Source organism: Anabrus simplex, chromosome 11 (genome assembly GCF_040414725.1).
Source record: "Anabrus simplex isolate iqAnaSimp1 chromosome 11, ASM4041472v1, whole genome shotgun sequence".
Taxonomy (NCBI): Eukaryota; Metazoa; Arthropoda; class Insecta; order Orthoptera; family Tettigoniidae; genus Anabrus; species Anabrus simplex.
The window spans coordinates 9,496,863-9,520,175 of NC_090275.1; the positions used below are offsets into that span (position 1 = coordinate 9,496,863).

General features: G+C 41.7%; 1 protein-coding gene across 1 annotated transcript in view; it reads left to right on the top strand.

Moving 5' to 3' along the window:
• The window catches only part of LOC136883418 (uncharacterized), a 250,215-nt gene that overhangs the window by 69,965 nt on the left and 156,937 nt on the right, over positions 1–23,313 (top strand). Inside the window, exon 6 of the mRNA XM_067155687.2 lies at positions 13,629–13,691. Coding sequence (XP_067011788.2) covers positions 13,629–13,691 — 63 coding nt within the window. The remainder of the gene's footprint in view (positions 1–13,628; positions 13,692–23,313) is intronic.

Sequence of the window (23,313 nt, forward strand, 5' to 3'; positions counted from 1 at the left end):
CGCCGTGTTAGTTTGCATTCGGGAGATAGTGGAATCGAACCCCACTTTCGGCAGTCCTGAAAATGACTTTCCGTGGTTTCCCATATTCACACTGGGGAAATGCTGGCGGTGCTTCCTACCCCATCGTCATCATAAGACCTATCTGTATCGGTGCGACGTAATGCAAATTGTATAATAATATAGAAGGCCCCGGGTTCGATTCCCGGCCAGATCAGAGATTTAAGACGTCTCTAATCAGTTCCTCTACACACAAGTCATCATACTCCAGATCCCGAAATCACGGGTTTAGTCTCAGCAGAGGTAGTCGTATTCTTGAAGGCGGTAAACACTTCCAGTCGTACTGTATACAACAGGCTAAGCTAAACTGGTTATAGGAAGAATAATTAGGAACTGGAGTAATTCACCGTCCGCCTCTGTGGTGTAGTGGTTAGTGTGATTAGCTGCCACCCCCGGAGGCCCGGGTTCGTTTCCCGGCTCTGCCACGAAATTTGAAAAGTAGTACGAGGACTGGAATGGGGTCTGTTCCAGCTCGGGAGGTCAACTGAGTAGAGGAGGGTTCGATTCCCACCTCAGGCATCCTCGAAATGTATTTCCGTCTTTTTCCACTTCTCCTCCAGGCAAATGCTGGGATGATACCTAACTTAAGACGACGGCCGCTTCCTTCCCTCTTTCTTGTCTATCCGTTCCGATCTTCCTACAAGTCCCAGTTCAGCATAGCAGGTGAGGCCGCCTGGGCGGGTTACTGGTCCTCCTACTCATTTGTATCCCAGACCGAAAGTCCCACGCTCTAGGACACTACCCTGGAGGCGGTAGAAGTGGAATCCCTCGCTGAATCGGAGGAAAAAACCAACCCAGGAAGATAAACAGATTAAAAAAGAAAGAAAGAAAGAAAGAAATTTACCACAGGTGATGTTCGACAAACTGTTCTGAAATCATTTAAGAAAAGAGTAGGTAAACAACTCGTAGACCGACAGCCCTAAAGGCACATCAGTGTTGTTTCTCTGGTGCACGGCATGGAGTGTCGTGTTGCCATCCCGAGTAACACTCGACAGGAAATTGGCGCGCCTGGTATAATGAGTTTAGCTTAGAGCGCAGGTACTACCAACGCCGGGTATTGGTTAATTACGGAGGCGGCCATGACAAGGTTGAGAGCTCCACCACGTGCCACTTGGATACTTCAGCCGCCCAATTATTTATTTGTTTATTTATCGTACGGCGTTTAGCGCCGGGAGTGTCTGGGGACCTGTTCGGCTCGCCTCCTGCAGGTCTTTATATCTGACGTCCATGAGCGACCTGAGCGTGTGGATGTGGGATGATGCCGATGTAGCAGTTAAACGACGAAACCCGGTGCCGACACGTAGCCTACTGCTGTCGAATATAGTCTACCAAGGGATCTGCTCAAGGCTTAACGTCACCATTTGACGGACAAGCGACCGTTAACAGCACCATATGAACACTGAGCAGAGGTTTAGAATAGTTGAATCCAGGTTTTCGCATGCGATCTAGTGTTACAAATTGTATACCAGCATCTCTCTTGTACACTGCCGACCAACGTTTATATGGTGAACTGAAGTTCCGAGCTGTCAGTGGAAAGATGGCGTGTAATGACAATTAAGAGACGAATAAGTTTGAGTGGTGTCTTTAAAAGTAGGAAAGGTCACAGTATGAAGATAAATTTGGAATTCAAAAGGACAAATTAGGGAAAATATTCATTTAAAGGATGAGGAGTTAGGGACTGGAATAACTTACCAATGAAGATATTCAATAAATTTCCAATTTCTTTGAAATCATTTAAGATAAGGCTAGGAAAACAACAGATAGGGAATCTGCCACCTGGGCGACTGTCCTAAATGCAGATCACTGGTGATTGATTGATTGATTGATTGATTGATTGATTGATTGATTGATTGATTGATTGATTGATTGATTGATTGATTGATTGATTGATTGATTGATTGATTGATTGATTGATTGATTGATTGATTGATTGATTGATTGATTGATTTTTTCCGGACAGCGGGACTCAAACATGCAAATGACGGTATCAGATGATACAGACTTGATACATCAACGATCATGGGCATACGGCGGGCATAATAACAAGTAGCCTAATATAGATGGGCCTCTTACGTTCACAACTGCAGATTAAGATCTGAATTATCTCCAAGTTCGGCTGACTGAAGTAGTAGTAGTAGTAATAATAATAATAATAATAATAATAATAATAATAATAATAATAATAATAATAATAATAATAATAATAATAATATTGTAATCCTGAGACTAGTGAAGAAATCAGGCATGCCACAGAGCAGTTACATGAGATAGCATCAAAGACAGACCTTCAAATATCGTATGAAAAAACTCATTATATGAAAATGTACATCATAATATCAGGAGATCCCCACTACCGACGAAATATGGGATAATTTCATACGAGTATTTCTTCAAATATCTCGGAGAATCATACTACCATTTGGCCTGGATAGAAAAGCCAATTTAGAAAGAGCAAAAAGAGTATAGAGTAACATGGAATCACTACATTAAAAGAGTGATATCGCGTAATGCGAAAGTTCGTCTTTGCAGGACAGTTGTTTCGCCGGAAGCAGTAAGTTATATGTGCCTTAGAAACTATATCTCTAGAAGGCGACTCGAAAACTGATGAAATTGGAAACCAAGAACGAAAAATCCTTCGGAATATATGTACACATATGTAATAATTTGTGTGGCTATTTGCAGCCCTTGTAAGGCAGACCCTCCGATGAGGGTAGGTGGCATCTGCCATGTGTAGGGAACTGCGTGTTATTGTACTGGAGTATAGTGGTGTGTGTGGTGTGTTAGTTGCAGGGATTTTGGGGACAGCACAAATACCCAGCCCCCGAGCCATCGGAATTAACCAATGAAGATTAAAATCCCCGACCCGGCCGGTAATTGAACCCGGGGCCCTCTGAACCGAAGGCCAGTACGCTGACCATTCAGCCAACGAGTCGGACAATACATTTACTATAATCACTTCAAAGAAGGTCGAGTGTTGGAAGAAATAAACGCTACTGTTGATGCCATGAAAAATGTAAAGTCTTTGGAATCCTGGTTGCAAAGCAAGATTCGTGGAAAAAGCTAAAAAGACAACCGGAAAACAGTGGACAGAAGAACGAAAAAAACACCGCAGCGAATTCATAGGAGGGGAAGGAGGAGAAGAAGAACGGAAAACCGTTAACAAGTCGCGCTCTTTAAATTGGCATATGATCTCAGATACGGTGTGTAGGCATTCTCATTTGACGCCATTTGGCCTCTGAACCACAAAATACAATGACAGGTGAAAGTAGAAAGGACAAGCTCCTCGTGCCATGAGTCCTCAGCTTCTGCTTCCTTAGTTTCAGCATCTGTCCTCGAAGTGCTATGTTGAAGGATTTTCAAACTCGATGTAACAAGTGTGCAATCGAAAGAACGCTCCATAAACAGGAGGAAAGGGCACAGACAAAAAATGTATAATTCATAACTAGGGCTCGAAAGTTGAGGAAAAATCCTTTTTCTCTCCAGTGAGCGAAGACAAGGACCAACATAATATATATTCATTCCGGGTCTTTATAAGCCAGACAATGGTGGGTTTTGTTTGTCCTTTTTGCCTTGTTTTGGCTTATTGGTCCTTTTTTGCCTTTTTAAAGTCTTAATGGCATTTTTTGCAACTTGTTTCGACTACATTTGTACTGTCCATTCTCAGTTCGAATCATCATTAGTTCATGTCTGCATTCACCCAGTTATCGCACACAAACCATGGTATCAAGACGTGAGATGGGCCAGAGGCGAAGAGATTTAACCATGCTTCATTCCCCGCTCACCTCAACAGGATTGCAGCCCTCCAGTGAGTACAATGTCCGCGTAGCGCAAGAAACACAGGAGATGTGAACCACATCATCTTTGCGTGCAGTAAAACTGTATCCTTTCGCAGAGAATTGTTCGCTACCCTTGTGCCCCTTCGGGTTCCTTTACCCACACATATTGCTGGCCTGTGTACAGTGCAATTGCAATATACTTGACAAAAACTGGTGTAAATATCTAAAGAAACAAGTGTCTTTATTTCAAATGTGTTTTGCTTCCTTTTTTACTCTACTCTACGTCCTTTCTGTTATTTTATGTGTCATTTAACGTTTTGTCCCTTTTTTCTTTCTATTTTCTGTAACATTTTTATCACTGTACATTGTTGATGGCCAAATGTCCTACGGACGAAGGTCGTAATAAAGGGAAAAAATTAGTTCATCCATCACCTCTTAAACTTATTTTCTCTAGTAAGTACATATATCTGAACCATATCTGAAAAGAGAGAAAACGAAATGAAACAGAACTAAAAATGAAACTAATCCTTTAAAAAAGCCTGAGCTGTCAAATTATGTGCAAGATTAGTGAAATACTGAAAGGAGAAAATTTGATGTGTTTTGCAGAGGAGGATCTTACTTGCTTCAAGGATTCTCGATGTTTCACAACGTGCTGTCTGAAAACCCACGACCCTTTACACCTAAGAACCTGGAGATGGCTATCGCGATACACTGTAAAGCCAGCTGACGTAAGGTTTTGTGAATTTGAATTTCTGTAACCCTAGTGCGGGTAAACCAAATATGATTCTAGTTATACTCATTTCTTTTTCCAGGATATCCATTGCGGGTTCGCTGAATTCATTACAGGTGCAAAAAATGTTTCATTCTAAATTCTGCAAGTCCTTTTTTAACAAACACGGAATTCCCTTTTTTAAATTATGATAATCTAAAAATATATGATGTCTGAAAGAAGTATTTCACTCATATATATTTGCACTGCATGTTGCATCCACTAGAATTCTGCATTTTTAAACATTATATTAATTCATTATATGAGGGGCGTGATTAGCTCATTGGCTTAGCTGCTGGCTTTCCACCCAGGTGGCCGAGGTTCCGATCCTGGCTTGAGATTTTCATCTCAAAGATCACGTGACATCAGGAAGGGCATCCGTTCTTAAACCCCCTGCTCAAAACCAAAATGTGCCTCGAACGCTCCAGCGGCCCCAGAAATAACTGGGATAAGCTGAAGAATGTTATATATCATTCATTAAATATGTAATTAAAACTAAATTTATAAAGTAATTTGGATCGCATTTTTACATCTCTTATTTCTAGGTGTTCAACTTTCGAGCACAAACACGGAACGATAACGTCCGAGCATGGCGAAGTCTTTGTTACCTGTGAGTTCGGAGCGAGCAGGTTGTTATGCTAATGGCTCGCTCCAGATATTTGTTAATAGGACCCCGCTGCTGTTCCAAGGTCGTCACTGCGGGGTCGACATGCAACATCGCTGTCTCCTTGGAATAGTTTTGACAGAATGCTGGTTTTTATTCATGTTTTAAGGTCCTGAAATATGAACTGTTTGTCTTTTGGAATGAAGAGTCTGAGTTGCTTATACATGACGTACATGGCGTATCGAGGAGCTCAACTCGTTAAGAACTTTAACAGACAAACATTAAGATATTTGTTTTCATTACAGATAATACATTCTGTCCAGCTCTTTGGTTGAATGGTAAGGGCGCAAGCCTACCCACGCTTCCTTTCAGACGGTCCTGGGCACATGTGGTTAATTCTGGTGGCTCGCAGACTGGGTGTTATTTCTCTTACTGACTGTACTCCGCAGGAGTCTGAGTACCTTCAAGTACCACCGGACTGAGCCAGGACGTCCAGTGATCCTCTGGTGCCGGGGTAAGCCGGTTCGAGCCCATTGCCTTACACGGTACGATGTAGAAGACAGGTTCCTTGGTTGTTCCCCTTTTAGTAGCAAACTGTCCGGCGTGCTGGCCTTTGGTCTCGGGGTCCCGAGTTCGATTCCCAGCCAGGCCGGGAATTTTAACATTCATTGGTTAATTCCGATAGCTCGGGGACGGATATTCATTACAGGTAGGGCCTCATTGTCACAGCCTCGCAGGTTGCCTATACGGCCTGTTGGGAGGCTACAGGCCATTATTGTTATCAGTAGTAGCAGCAAACTGCGACATGCAGGTCACTCCACCCTCAGGGTCTCATAAATTGAAAGAAATATGTAGCATCGTGATATACGTCCAATAAAATGGCGGCTAATCCAGCACACAACACCACACGGACATCCAACAAAATGGTCGCTGATATAAATATTCGCAAGATACGTATTATGAGAAAAATTATGTTGCCTTCCGTGTGTAAGGGGCTTTGCTGTGAGGTGAACGAAACGCCAGTCACAGACAGTGGAAACTCGTTTAAAACACGGCGCACCGAGCTCGATAGCTGCAGTCGCTTCAGTGCGGCCAGTATCCAGTATTCGGGAGATAGTAGGTTCGAACCCCACTGTCGGCAGCCCTTAAAATGGTTTTCCGTGGTTTCCCATTTTCACACCAGGCAAATGCTGGGGCTGTGCCTTAATTAAGGCCACGATCACATCCTTCCCACTCCTAGCCCTTTCCTATCCCATCGTCGCCATAAGACCTATCTGTGTCGGTGCGACATAAAACAACTAGCCAAAACACGGCGCCATTTATACCTACTGTATATAACGTGAGGAAGCACTGGTTGCCTGGTTACCACACTGTCTCTTTTCTGTCCACGCTAACAGGGAGACCCACATATCCGTGTTCAAATTCACGACCGGCAGGTTAGTGGTAGTGGTGGTGCGTGCTAAACCACTCCTCAGTGTTGGTATGACGCTGCTGATGGCGATTCCTCCGTCAGATGGAGACGTTAAATCTTGAGCAGACCCCTTGCTTTATTCGATAGGAGTAGGCTATGTGTCGCCAGCGGTTTTATCCTTTGCCCACGTCATTACCACATTCAGACGCGCAAGTCGCCCACAGGTGCCAAATAGGAAAACGATGAGTTCTGTATGCCCATGGACACTCCCGGCTCTAAAAGCCATACGATAAATAAATAAATAAATAAATAAATAAATAAATAAATAAATAAATAAATAAATAAATAAAACGAGCCAACACTGAAAGACAAACCCCACATAGGAGGGGAGGCGCGATGCCAGATCATTAGAAAAGAAGAAGATAAGTAAATGATAGTAAGAAGGTTTGTGGAGATGACGTCACCGCGATATTAGATAGTGAAACCATTCACAAGAGTAATGTGGATGGAAGTTACCTTCGACCTCTGTGCGCTAAACTTTGGGTGTTTCGCCAATTGGATCGTGACTGAACCTGTTAGAGCTATCAGGAGCCCTTCATCTCACGGCGGGTGTAAAATACCTCACATTCTTGAAATGAACAGCCCAAGGCAGTTGCGCACCATATTGCAAACCAATCTCACCATCTGATCGACTAATTGACATCCATTACACAAGCGAATGAGCTTTCACTGGGCAGGTGAAAGGTTCAGAACACCGGTATGCTGCCAACTGACGTGGAACCACCACCTGGATGCCGCTGGGGGCTATGATGATGATGATAATAATAATAATAATAATAATAATAATAATAATAATAAGGAGAAGAAGAAGAAGTCACCTCCCAGACAAAACTATCTTTACATCGGCTGGTTTTCAGACCAACTTTGCTACACGGGAGTGAAAGCTGGGTGAACTCAGGATATCTTCTTCATACGTTACAAGTAACAGACATGAAAGTAGCGAGAATGATTGCTGGTACAAACAGGTAGGAACAATGGCAGGAGGGAACTCGGAATGAGGAGATAAAGGCTAAGTTAGCAATGAACTAGACTGATGAAACTGTTCGCATATTCGGTGGTGGGATCATGCGATGCGAATGGAGAAGAACAAGTTACGTAGGACAATAATGGACTCGGTGACGGAGAGACATCTGTATGGAATTAGGAATCGACAAGTGTAGGACATAGTCCATCGGAAGTGAGAAACTGACTGAGGACCTATGAATCTACCTCATTTTTCTAGAGTGTGATGAGATGAGGCCTCTTTGTTAAGACTGTGATGCCCGGGTGCACCATTACCATCGCTTGGTTACGTTACCGCGGTTTCTTGACGGTTGTTATTCTCGCTATTAGTCCTCTCGGAAGAAATTCGGAGTAGTATTCAGGAAGCAGTGATAATTTCGATAGTCCACTGCCTTCGTGATATACAGGCCGTACTGTAGCTCTGATAACGTCACGCTTTGGGTGGGACTTGGAGGCGATACGCATCCGCTATGCTTGAATAACACACTCCTTTAAATTACTTAATAAACTGTTAACATTTTATAAAACCAAAAACTATTCATAAATATTTCTTAGTTCTGACATACAATGCATATCCTTCCCCGTAACGTTCTATTTCTCGCGTATATCCCTTCGTTTCCATGAGTACAGTCTAAGAGTTTGAGACATATTCTTGCGATTTCTATTCATTTTCTTATCAACTGGAACATTCACATCATACACACTGATAGAAAACAAGCAACCAATTACCAATACAATATGCTAAAAATGTAAATTATTTCTGTACCACCAATATAGTACCTGCAAGAAAGATTACGAGTAAGCTAACCTCCAAGAACAACAACAACAACAACAACAACAACAACAACAACAACAACAACAACAACAACAACAACAACAACAAAACATTTACAGTCACTGTCATGAAATTCAGTTACTGTTGCAAAATGTAGATTTTAAACAGCAAATAATGCCTATACAATTATTTTCATATTCAGTTTTTATGGAATAACCCTATTCTATTGCCTATGATATGAAATTTGATAGGAAACATCTCAGCAGTGTTATTTCACAATACATTTCTACCTAAAATGGTAAAATGCATAAATTGGACTTGAATTTTCAGATACATCGAATTCAAATAAGTCGTAAGTCTGATTACATAAAAATATATCTAATATTACCCATGTGTTTGACATTATAAGAAATTTTAAGTCACCATCTGGACGAGGCACTTACTTTCCTCAGGATTTAGTCTTCAGTAAATTGGTTGATACACACAACTGTGTGGAGATCAACTTCTTCCATAACCTAACTCTTTCTTCATCAGAAGGAAACACAAATACTGGAGTGTAATATCCTCGTTTAGAATTAAACTAAAGACAAGTGACTATCTGGGCCGTACTGTAGCAAGCGCGGGAAAGCAATCAGCTGATCGTTAGTTTAAAAGTCAGGTTGTGAGTTTCACAAATAGGAAAAGTCCTCTCAGTTTTAATTACTGCGTTGATGGGGTGAAAGTTCCTTTTGGGGATCATTGTAGGTATCTGGGTGTTAATATACGGAAAGATCTTCATTGGGGTAATCACATAAATGGGATTGTAAATAAAGGGTTCAGATCTCTGGACATGGTTATGAGGGTGTTTAGGGGTTGTAGTAAGGATGTAAAGGAGAGGGCATATAAGTCTCTGGTAAGACCCCAACTAGAGTATGGTTCCAGTGTATGGGACCCTCACCAGGATTACCTGATTCAAGAACTGAAAAAATCCAAAGAAAAGCAGCTCGATTTGTTCTGGGTGATTTCCGACAAAAGAGTAGCGTTACAAAAATGTTGCAAAGTTTGGGTTGGGAAGAATTGAGAGAAAGAAGAAGAGCTGCTCGACTAAGTGGTATGTTCCGAGCTGTCAGCGGAGAGATGGCGTGGAATGACATTAGTAGACGAATAAGTTTGAGTGGCGTTTATAAAAGTAGGAAAGATCACAATATGAAGATAAAGTTGGAATTCAAGAGGACAAACTGGGGCAAATATTCATTTATAGGAAGGAGATTAGGGATTGGAATAACTTACCAAGGGAGACGTTCAATAAATTTCCAATTTCTTTGAAATCATTTAGGAAAAGGCTAGGAAAGCAACAGATAGGGAATCTGCCACCTGGGCGACTGCCCTAAATGCAGATCAGTATTCATTCATTCATTCATTCAATTTGCTTTGCAACCGGGCACACAGCAACTCTTAGCATGGTGATTTATCTCACTGATAACCTTAATTCAATTATATACACATCGTGGTTCGTAATAAAACGCGGAATGCACTAAATAAATTCATTTTACACTATGGATATAACATTACACAAATAAACTACAAAATTAAAACACTGCAGAGCGATATTCTTAATCTACAGCCTCACATGAATACACGCTCACACTAAATCTTCTTCACTAATTTTGGACTTTTCACTTAATAATGCAGTCGATAAAGACTCAGTCTGATATATATCTAAGTAAACATGCGGCCAACGTTAAAGATTTCAATAAAACAGCGAAGAATTCACATGTAACTCAACTAACTCACGTGCTAAACTCCCCCCCCCCCCCCACTAACGATCAGCTGATTGCTTTCCCGCGCTTGCTACAGTACGGCCCAGATAGTCACTTGTCTTTAGTTTATCCAGAAGGCAGTGATCGTTTCGACAGTCACTTGTCTCTCGTTTACACTTGTTATGGCAATATGAGCTCTCTTATAACGTTGTTCTGCTGGGGAGGTGAGATTTTGAATAGGTGTAAAGAGGAAGGATTTACATGGGTAACTTCTGTCACTCAAAATATAACCATTAGCTACTTCTCGTCTGGAGACGCGCTCTCAGCCGAGAATCATGAAATATAGTGCTATCGTGAGTCGAACATGGGCATCTTGCTACTATACATCTTATAATGAGGTTCGAATCGCTCACAGTTCGCACGTTTAGAGAAAAATAACCTTTCCTGTTTCTAAATACCTCTACATTTTCACCTCCGGGAGACTATTCTCACATGAGAGCAGTCCAGCGCACTCAATATACCAGGGAACCCAGCTATTCTGTGAAAACCTTCCATAACCTCTCTTTGTTCCTGCTGCGTTAAGTCGGAGTTTAATGAACTGTGGCGATAACGAGGCAACTACATCAGAAACCTTATGTATTATGCGGCATGCTGTTGTTCTGTCAACATCACAGACGTCACCGATCACTCCATGAAACGTTCCAGCTCCATAGAACAGCAGAACTATCACAAGGCGATATCGGATAGTTTCTCCCACTAGGGAATTCCAACTGTTCACCAGTTATATCTTCTATGTATATAAAATAACAGTTTTGTCTGTACATTGCTCAGAATTTGAAAATAAAATGGCATTTCTTTATCGGCCATGTCCACAGTGACAAGGAAATGCACTTTTTACTTTTCCGCAATGTCTGTCTGTCTGTCTGTCTGTCTGTCTGTCTGTCTGTCTGTCTGTCTGTCTGTCTGTCTGTCTGTCTGTATGTATGTATGTATGTATGTATGTATGTATGTATGTATGTATGTATGTATACGAATCACGAGAAAGCGGCTGAAGAGAATTTAAGGAAAATCGGTATGTAAAGTCGGGGGATGAGCCACTACAATCTAGGCTATAAATTATTTATTCACGCTGAATGAAATGGTAGTTTAGGGGAAGGCCTAAAATTTAATTCGCAAATATTCATATTATTAGTGGTCCTATCGATAAATACTATATAACTAGAGATATATATAATTAAATTTCCGATCATTTATGTCTTATACATTTTTACCGCACAGGCTTTGATAACAAATATATTAATGAATTTGTATTTTTGTTGCTAAGTCCATATCAACACCGAGCCATGAGAAAATGGGTTAACAGAATTTAATGAAAATCGGTATATAGGGAATAAGAAACTACAGTCCAAGCTATAAACAATTTTATTCACCCTGGATAAAATTGTATTTTAGGGGAATGAACCTAAAATTAAATTTTAAAATACTTATGTTATTGGTCCTGTTGAAAAGCACTACATAACAAAAGTTATAGAGAATACTATTTCCGATCATTTATGTTTTATTCAGTTTTACCGTACCGACTATGATAAGAGTGGTATTTCAGAGTCGGAAGAAGATTAAATGTGAAGGCCTACAGTATCGAAAGCGCGTAACATTGATCAACAATAACATTACATTGACCATTGTTTGTTGTGATGTTCTTTGTCTCTTATGCGCCACTCAACTCCGATAGATAGGATCGCTACTGCGTACCGAGTATAACAATCTGACTGAATATTGGCAGAAAATAGCTGGGGAGTTAGAAAATTTTCTTCTTTAGCATGCCATTTCTTTGGTCCGTACATTTTCTGATACTACTGGCACGTAACACACTGGTTCATCATAGTATTCCAGCTATTCGATCCCTACTCTGACGTGCTGTTTTGAATGAGCAGTGTGCACACATAAGGCAGAGGCTCACGTAGCAGTAGTACAGTAATAATAGTATTATGACCTGGTCTAGAATTACAATTTAGGTCCAAATTATAGCACCGCAATTCACTAAATAACTCAAAATCAACCCTGAAAAGAGCCGTTTCTTAAGAGAAGCTTTTTCCTCTTCACTTTTATTAAATTCTACATTCATTTTATTCCAAATTAGCAGTGAAGAGGGGGTTTCTCCTCTGGCTTGGAGAAAAAATTTGCCTCCAAGTCAGATAGATTTTTCCGCCGCCAGTGTAGTGAATTGAGATTTTCCGACTTATGGGGTACTCCTAGGAAACAGATTAGTAAAAGGGCATAGTTTCTACCCTGGGACTCTCCACTATTCGACTCCCCACCCCCTCCCCCCGCCGAAAAAAAGACAAAGAGTGTTCACTGATCACGGCTGTCTGCGGCCGGAACTTTGGACTGTTAGATCGGCAGCGTAATACTGTTCGTTAAAAGTGAGAAAATGTGTGGTTTTTCATTTGATCGAGTATTTCATATGAAAGCATTGATTTTAATCGCGCCATACCTAATGACGTCACTGTAATGACCTATGTTCATTTCAGTTGGGAAAACCACTAGGACAGTCTTTTTGAGGACGTAAAACGGCTGGTGGAGAGTGAGTGTCTGCCATTATAATGAAAACTCCCCAACCTGATTGTGACTGATGGTAGGCAAGCGGGCCTACCCTTACAATGAAAATTCCCTAACTCAGTCTTGATATGAGAAAATACGTTTGGTGACATCCCCGTCGCGTTTCTAGGGTAACGTTAAGAGCTCTGCAATTTAATACAATCTTGCTCACAACGTGTACACTACCTAACCTAGAATTTTGTATACAATGTAGAATTTCGTAGCAAAGCACGGGTACATAAGCTAGTCTAAAATATAACTCACTGTTTCCTTTCGTAATCGAAATCATCTCTGGAACGATACATCGCTTAGTTCTTCAAACAAGTCCCGCCTCTCTTCTATAACTCCCCTTTCATTCCTTTCAAACTGATTAAGATACTGGAGATATAACCTGTAGATCTTATTAAGTTCCATTTTGGAATCTTTTTCACAAACCACAAATAAATATAACTTCAACACAGTTTTCTTAGATAACCGTTCTCTTAGGGGCGGTAAACATTATACCGCGGTTAAACGTCGGTAAACTCGAAACCGAGGTTGGTTCTCTAGTAAATGATGGAGTTTAGCGAGGTTGCTGCACTCGGTCATCACTAAATACTTCACATCGCAGCCTGCACGGTTGCTAAGGAGTATCGCGCCACACATTCTGCATTGCTAATTTCGTGACACAAATGTTCAGATGAGCCCCCACCCCCCCCCCCCCACCCTCCTCCAGCCTTAAGACATATTTATGTTAATCTGAGCTATAATATACTTTTGCTTTACATGAACTTATCGTCTGAGATCCCTGACCCGATCCGGAAAGAGATGCTGAAGCTTGTTTCATTTCTGTTGCAGTGCTGGGATTTGTGCGGCAAAAGGAGTCTGCTGGTCAAGCTTTGTTCCAACAAGCTCGTGTGTGTAAGTAACTTACTTCACTGATTTATTTTTAGACTAGTAACACTCTTGTGCCTGGTGATTGTCGTTTTACAGTAACAAGATTGTGTCTGTTTCTAGTAGGGTTAAGAGTCGTCCCGGATCCATGTCCACACCCCGGGCAATTCCTATCCGGGACAGCAATTGTACTGTATTTCATTTTGAACTTCGAAAGAAATACGCCAGTATTTCCACCTATGATGAATACTAGCAGCTTTAATTTATTTCAAACTGCAACGCATGTCTTCATTTCTTGTTTTCTTTCCCTGGTATGAGAATACATTTTTTGTGACGATTCTTGGTTCGACCAACAACAGCAGACAGCCCTCCCACACCCAGTGTCTTACCTAGCATCCAGTTCGTTTTTATACCAAGCTCTGACCATCCCTGCACACACCACTCACTCCTTGACAGTAGGCGCTGCGCGGGTCTGGAACTCCACACCAGGTGAGTTCTTCTTCTTTTTTCTCTCAGCATTTTCCCACGTCACGTAGGGTCAGCGTTGATTCTACTATTCCATAAATGTCTTTCCAATGCTTCTTCCCTCTTGTAACTTTCTTCTCATAGATCCCCGTGTCTTTCCATCTCATTTCTCGTCTTCCTCTCTCCTTGGCCCTTCAATTTGCAGATTATCGACTCTTTTCTGCACATGTTATACCATCTTGAACCTTCTTTCCTATGTGTCCTACATTCACTGATCCTCTGATGTAATCATTCCTTTCTTGTAACTCAACTCATCCATCTTAATATTCTCATTTTTGTCGCTTCCATCTTTCTCTCTTGGGATTTTGTGATTGGCCGAGTTTCTACACTATAAAGCATCTACGGTCTCACCACAGTTTTGTAGACATTTCCCTTCATCCTGCAGCTGACCTGAACACACAGTACTCTACTCAGTTGATTCCAGTTCATCCATCCATCATTTACTCTGTGCTGTATTTCAGCCTCCAGTCCTCCTTCATTTTGTACGTAGGAGCACAAATATTTAAATGGTATTTCTTCTTATACAGACCTTGTGCTCCTTGAGAGTATTCCGTTTTTACCCTGCTCATCCTCATTCCCATTTCTTTCAGAGTTTTCCCCCACTCCTTAAGCTTCATTATTTATAATTTACGTCATCAAATATGTATTACGGTTACCTTATTGTTATAGCTTAGTTCTTAAAATTATTTCCTATTAACATTAATTGTAACAGTTTCATGTAGCTGTTAACTTTAGTTTACTGTAAAAGAAGGCTTTGTAGCCTTAACTACGCCAAGCTGAGCAAGGCAAAATAAATAAATAAATAAATAAATAAATAAATAAATAAATAAATAAATAAATAAATAAATAAATAAATAAATAAATAAATAAATAAATAAATAAATAAAAATACCCCATCCCGCCGACATACCTATCGTTCATTTAATTCTTAAATACGAAATTCATTTGGTGCTGGCCTGTCACCATTATATGACACGGTGATAACCACATTCTTACATTACCCGTTCCCATCTCTCTTACACTTAACCACAGTGAAAGTTTTTTTTTCGATAAATTTCACAAACTACGGCTGTTTGTACCCGATCTACGGAATGATTACAAGTCTTGTACAGATTTTTCCAGCAAAGGATTTGGCAGCTAACTATAAATTACAGGGCGAGGTTGGACGCCACAGGAGACGGAGGTAGAAGAGTAGGACGTTGCAAGGCCTAACGAGATTATCAGCGACGATGAAATCGGAAAGACGTAGGACTGGTAAGTTATCATATAAAGTGAAAATGGGAATCCATGGAAAACCATCTTCAGGGTTACCGATGGTCGGATTCGAACCTGATTACGACTCCCCCGTAGTGATGAAGTGTTGTGATTGTTGAATTCCACCTGCAGCCCATCACTGCTACGTAACAAGTGAAGGGTTACAACCTTGACACGTTTAAAGATCTCTTGATCTGTCTGCAGCGAAAGTGGAGTAACAGCGAAACAAAGACACACCTCCAGCGAAGTGAGATGTATCAGAGACCTTACGAACGTTTTGCGTAATGTTACCTTCGCTATCTGAACAACTCACCTTTATCCTTTCTTAGCTGAAGGCCCCCTTTCTTCGTGGGTATTATTGCTATTAGTTACGAGAACGCCCATTTAGGACTACGCAGAGGGCTTAAACTGCTTCCGTGTTACCGTAAGCAGGTCCTACACATCCCCAACTATGTTAGTACCTTTTCTTCCTTGCCTTACGTTATTAGTGTCAACGTGGAAAATTAGCACCTTCTCCTTACCCTCCTCTATTCCTTCTATTTTCTTGAAAATCTGCCTTGACCTGATTCCTACATAACACTCTACCCTGGTTCCCTTTCCTTCACACAACCTGACATTTGAGTCACCAATGACCAGAGCCTCAACCCCACTCTCCTCATTCGATCCCCTTCTTTCCTGGTCTCCCTTAACTTCCCTGATGCCTGCCGAACCCACTTCCTCCTCCCTTTTCTCCCTCTCACTACCCTCTCCTCTGGAACAGTTCTCTGGTCAACCTGCAGCCCTCGTTTTCGTTCACCTTAACCCACCCGTCTTCCACAACTCCCCCCTTGGTCGCTCACTTACGACTAAACTACAGGGCCAAGTAAACTGAAATTTGCAGAGGAAGTATTTCATATTCAGTTCAAACACTGACCTATTGTAATTGTTCAATATAGGGAGCGAGATGGCCGTACGGTTGGGGGCGCGCTGATGTGAGCTTGCATTCGATCGCCACTCTCGACAGCCCTGAAGATGACTTCCCACTTTTAAACCAGGCAAATGCTAAGGCTGTACCTTAATTAAGGCCACGGACACTTCGTTCCCACTCCTAGCCCTTTCCTGTTCCATTGTCGCCATAAGACCTACGGTGCGACGTTAAGCAAATTGTAACAACAAGAAAAGATGGTTCAATAATTAATATTACTAATTAATACGTAGAGCTTCACCGAATGTGCACTTAAAACTAGAATAATAGGGAAATGGCTAACCCTATCACAAAACAAAGCAAGCAGTGGACTTAAAATTCACTTTTGTACAAAAAAGGTCTCATGCAATATCTTTGTAACTGTAATTGGTTCCCCAGGAAATTACACTTTTGCGTGTTCAAGCACGTGTTCAACAACACAACACGGACTCATTGTTGTCAACTGAAGTGATCTTGGTGTCGCTAGATAAAATTACTCTTGCATGTACAAATACTGACCTGTCAACGACTCTTACCGGTGATAAAATTGAAGAATGATAATTTGGTCCATTTCTGATGTCAGAGTCCCCTTGAAATGAAATGTCGTATGGCTTTTAGTGCCGGAAAATCCCAGGACGGGTTCGGCTCGCCAGGTGCAGGTCTTTCTATTTGACGACCGTAGGCGACCTACGCGTCGTGATGAGGATGAAATGATGATGAATACAGCACATACACCGAGCCCCCGTGCCATTGGAATTAACCAATTAAGGTTAAAATCTCCGACCCAACCGGGAATCGAACCCGGGACCCTCTGAACCGAAGGCCAGTACGCTGACCGTTCAGCCAACGAGTCGGACAGAGTCCCCTTAAATAATACAAACAACACATTATATTCGGCCCCCTAAATCAGAGACATGGCAATGCGCGCAACATGTTCCCGCAGCCCGGACATATGGAAGACAAAAAAGACACGTTACAAGGTTGGAACCTGTTTGCTAAATCATTAAAAGTTTCTTGCGACGAAACTTCATCATTTCTGTTTACAATACAGCCAGTAATTAACCCGCAACTTTTTAAATATCTTGATCTCGACGTCGCGTCAGCCATTAACAGGCTAATCGCTTGCAAAACAAAGTTCGGTGGGCAACAAGAACAATGGCCTTGATTGGATACGAACTAGCGACCTCTAACAGTCGCAAAGTGGTAAACTTTGTAAAGTGTTGTATCACTACGACAAAGTTGGTGATGCTGTAGTTACACCATCATTAGAGGCATTTCTCCTGACACAAGTGAAAAGCAACATATGTTTTGAGTTTCTTGGCAAAAAACGACCTGAACAACGCATTGAATCCACACTTTACCCTTTATATGCTATTTAAATTATTGATAATAAAACTTTCTTCAGTTTAACCCAGCTATTTCTGGGGCCGCTGCACCCACCCAGGCACTCAGGGCGGAAGGCCCTTCCTAATACCAAGTGCTTTTTGAGATGAAAATTGAAATTGAAAATGAAATTTTCGTTTGAAATGTACGTTTGTTGTTGCTCGAAAGCCAGCCCTACTAATGTGTGAAATCTAAGTCCAAGAAGTATAAAATATATACTGAACTGTTAGTTCAGAGCCACGGACAGGCTTAGCGAGGCTTTTACGAGCGCTCTCTGTGGATCAGTCGTGGAGTCTCGGCCTCTGGATACCAAGATCGCAGTTTCAAACCCGGTAACGGACGTCGGATTTTTTGAAGGGCGTATGAAAGTCAATTGGACTTTCCATGTCGTGTAAACGCTCGTTCCTGACACGCTTGGTGTTTTACCTGACAACAACTCGGCTATGGATTGTCCTACAGGGATCTGTTCCTATTCCATCTCGTGGGTAAAACGGAACATCGAAATTGATAAGCAGGCAGCCTAAGTGGCGTCGAATATAAATGTACCCACATGGTAGCTGGGATTATACTATTATTATTATTAATATTATTATTATTATTATTAACGAAGTTGGCCGCTAGAAACTAAGACTACGGTACAGTATTTTCCTGGCTGATCGCCTGGCTCTGTTCCTCCCATAGCACTCTCCGAGGTTGACGTCGAATTTGCAAAAGTGAAAAATTCGCAGGAGTGTTCTGTCGCCGGAAGTCCATCCTGTTACTTATGATGTCATCTTCAGTCTTTGTAGATCGCATCCTATCTCTTCCAGGCAATCGGTGGTGCTTTTTTTAAAAAAATTCGGAGACGTAACCACAAATCTTCTTAGTTAGCGTGTCGTTCATTCTGTGAAGGTGATCATAAAAATGTAGTCTTCGTCTTTTAATTGTGCGTGGAATTTTCTCCATATTGCGGCAGAGGTCTTCATTTATTCCCTTCATCCAAATATCTTTATTCTTTTGGGGTCCCAAATTTCCCCTAGTATTTTCCTTACTTCTTTCCTGTTCAGTTCTTCTTGGTTATCGCTTTTGTTGTCCGTCTCCATGGTTAAATGGTTAGCGTGCTGGCCTTAGGTTACAAGGGTCCCGGCTTCGATTCCTGAGAGGGTCGGGAATTAAACCATAATTGGTTAATTTCGCTGGCACGGGGGCTGGGTGTATGTGTCGTCTTCATCATCATTTCATCCTCATCACGACACGCAGGTCACCTTCGGACGTCAAATCAAAAGATCTGTCTCTGGTCAGCCGAACTTGTCCTCGGACACTCCTGGCACTAAAAGCCATACGCCATTTCCCTTTCCATCTGTTTTGTTCAACGTTAGATATTCTAATCCATATAATACGTCCGGTTGAATGGTAAGTGTATAATACCTGGAACGATATGGATCGTTTGTCGTAACAATGATGAGTGAGTTTAGTAGTAGTAGTAGTAGTAGTAGTAGTAGTACCAAGGATTTAAAGAAAGTGGGAGACGGATGGGGGGCTTGTTGGTATTCTGTTCGTCTCCCAGAGGGCTGTGGTAAGCGATCGGGCTCGAGGCTGAACTAAGACAACAGAAAGCTACGTTTCTTCCCCAAAGTAGACTTCATTATAAAAACCGCGGTTCATTGACACATTACTCTTTGTGTGGGCGGAGATGTGGTTTTGCTCGCGACTTCCTTTAAGGAGAACATGCTTTGTTATGTGCGTGCGTGTGTTTTTTGCTCTTAGCAGCTGCTAAACGTCTCATGTGATGGAGATAAGAAAGGAGCCTGTTTGACTTCTCCCATATCTAGGGAAATGTGAGGTCAAAGGACCAAGGAGGGAGATATCTTGACTGGTATTTGTCTGGCCGGAGACAGCGCCGATCAAACAAGTCTCCCTTCACGAGATAAAATATCGACTGAAGCGACATTTAACTGCTGCCTTTTTGTAGAAACCAAAGCCCTCTGTCCTTATTAGCATCGCTTCACAGCCCAATGTATCAGAACGGCTCGTATCTATGAATACCTCGTAACAGTAGCGTGTGAGCTGAAGACAAGGGAAAGCCCTGTGTGGATCAGTGGCAGGTGTGTGCCTGCCGTCGCGTCGGTTCAAACCCGAGAGAGGTAATCGGATTGTTAAAGGGCAGATTTTTATTCGAGACTTCATGCCGTAAGATGTCGGCACCCATAAGATCTTTGGTGACACATTTTGCTGTTTATCCGGCAAAATTAAGTAAAACTACCGAACAAGTTGGTCGTGCGACTAGGGGCGTACAGCTGTGAGATAGTGGGTTCGAACCCCACTGTCAGCAGCCCTGAATATGGTTTTCCGTGCTTTCCCATTTTCACAGCAGACAAACGCTGGGGCTGTACATTAATTAAGGCCGCGGAGCGTCCATCAGAGATCTACTTCACAACGCCATCTGGGACGGAGGCGCTCGGTAGCTTACGTTGTACGATTATTATTGTTATTTTTCTACAATTTGCTTTACATCACACCGTCTTTCGTCAACGTTGAGACAGGAAAGGGCTAGGAGTGGTAAGGAAGGGACAGATCCAGCATTTGCCTCGTCTGAAAATGAAAAACCACGGGAAACATCTTCAGGGCTGCCGACAGTGGGGTTCGAACCCATTATCTCCTGAATCCAAGCTGATAGCTACGTGATGAAACCGTACAGCAACTTGCTCAATATCATCATCATCATCATCATCATCATCATCATCATATCGCTATGCCCAACTGAGAAGCGTGATTGAATTTATTTTCCTGATGAGTTTGCTTTCCCAAAATCTCTTCTTGGTTCTCCTGTCCAGGTTTTACTGGATCTGGTTTTGAGTTTATCTGCAAATTATTATTATTATTATTATTATTATTATTATTATTATTATTATTATTATTATTATTGTTGTTGTTGTTGTTGTTGTTGTTACGTGGGAAGAGAACAGGAGTGTTGGACACGGGAGGCGTCATGAACCAAGAACTGCTCTCAGTTGAAACCCTCCCGAGGAACTTTCATTTTGCGAAGGGTGGTTTGTAACCACGGCGCTCCAAGCTGAGTCTGGGATTACTTCCAATTATTTGTCTCAGGCTTCTGATTTTCCTCCTTTCTGTCTGACTACAGTTGGTCAGTTGTTGCACACTTCGGACCCAGATGGCTTAGGGTGTGTCTCATCGTCGCGCACTTCCTGGCTTGTCCCTTTCTTTAGCGGATACCTACATTACTGGAAGGATCTCTTGTGATTAAGAGAGAATGGCTATCACTCATGATCGCCGCAGCGCCGTGGTTATTGTGAAATATTTTTGCTGAAACCTCTGGCACTATCTCAGTACGAATCTCTTGCAATGTGGCTCTTGCATATAATCATATTTCTAGAGTTCATGCCATTTTTATAAGCTGAAATGCTAATTTTGTCTATCCTTGCCGCATAGTTCTCGTATTAGATGTACAAAAGTTGGAAGCAGATCCAGTTGACATGGATATATTTTTGTGCTGAAGGAATTTAGCGTCAACACCGTAACCAGGCAACCAGTCACAAGGAGGGAAGAACGACACCTCGACGTATAAACTGACAAACAAAGCAATGACCTATAATTTTAACGGGATAATATAAATAAAAATTCTCAACACTGCAAAAGGGAGAGACAATTATTTATTGCTTTCGATTTATGGGATCACTTTGTCTGCCCTGTGGGTGGAGTGAACTGCACCGCTGAATGTCGCTCTCTAGTCTTCTAAACATATCCATGATTGTATGCAGCGGAGATATTTCCACATATCGTGGTTTTGTTTGTTTTTTATCATGTACCGCGAGAAAACAACTTGACAATTTCTCAGTTAATATTAGTTATATCGGTACATTCTATCTTTTCGGTCTCATGCATTTTTACAGTAATAATGTTCTTTGCTTTGCGTCCTACTGACTACTGTTACGGTTTTTGGAGATGCTGAGGTGCCGCAATTTAACCCCACAGGAGTTCTTTCACGTGCCAGTACGAGGCTGACGTATCTGAGCACCTTCAACTACCACCGGACTGAGCCACGATCGACCCTGCCAAGTTGGGGTCAGCCACCCAGCCCGGCACACTTTTACTGTACGGTGGTGGTGATGATTATTATTTTAATGACGAAGTACAACTGGACAGCCATCTTAAATTAACACTAATCAGAAAGAAAATAGAAGAGGTCCCACAGTTACGGATGTTGCGATATTATCGATACTTTTATACTGATATTCTATATTTCGGTATCGATATTTTGTTTCGAGACTTTTTGGTATCCATACTAAGTTTTGATATTACTGAAACTGAAGAGTTCGTTAGCAATACTGGTATTAATCGAACAATGCGTTCAAATTTATAATTCAAAGCAAACTTCGTGAGTAATGTAAAAGAAAGACACGCAGTATTTTAGTACCGATCATTGACAAGGACATTGTTGACTAGTTATTTGTGTTCTGCGTGTGCGTGTGTCTTGCGCAGCTGCTGTTGGCCTCTTCCATGTTGTAGGCATTTTTACTTTGTGGGTGAATCTGTGATATTCATCGCATAAATGTTTCTGAGTTAATGTTTTCTCGTGAAAGTTAACTTCAGTTGCGAAAATGGCTCCTTCTACTAGTACAGAGTGTAAACAATGTTCTAAACATGTCGAGATCGGTGGAAATACAGCAAACGTTTGGTCATGATTTTACACACAATACTATAAGACCCGTGCTCGTTTTAAATAGGTCAGATAACTCGTCTTGATACGCCTGTCCTAGTCATATTGTCTTGTCTGCCCTTTTCTTTACTTTTATGAACATTTAATAAGAAGCACGTTATGGTGTGCCGCAGTTCGTCATCATGCCGTCGGTTTGGTAAAAATATATCCATATATTCGCCTTTTTATCCTGCAGTCCTTGATATAAACCTTGGTATTTTTTTTTGCAGGAAGCAATAGTAATTTTAATCGCAGTTCTTCTATAGACAACGACCCCACCTTCGGCTATCTTGAAAATTGTTTTCCGTGGTTTTCCATTCTCCTGCACTAAGGTGAATGCCGAGACAGTTCCTAGTATAGGCAACGAACGTCTACCCCCTCACTTTCTCCAACCACCTCCTAGTCTGGGAGACGGCGTCACCGTCTAAGAGGCTCATCTCCCCCTTCAAGAAAGGAATGAAAACACGTTAGTAGTAGTTGATAGGGCGCGCTCAGCTATTGCTGATCTGTCTGGCTGGTTGAGACGGATATTACGTTGGTGCTCCTTGATACGAGTACCAGTGGAACCGGAACGTTTGGCCAATGTATTCCCTGCAGCAAGTACAGGGAATTTTGTACACCCCAGAGTGTATTTTGTATGGCTTATTACTAAGAGTGGTGCAGCCTTTGTAAGGCAGACCCTTCAACGATGGCGGGCCTTTTAAAAAATAAGGAAACAAGATCTTGCACGGAAAAACTTGATTTTACAGGCAGCAGGCAGAAAAAAGAATACATAGTAGTACATATTGTTATTCAACATACTCACTATTCTTATCCAAGTTCTTGTTCCTCTACATCAAGACATCGAT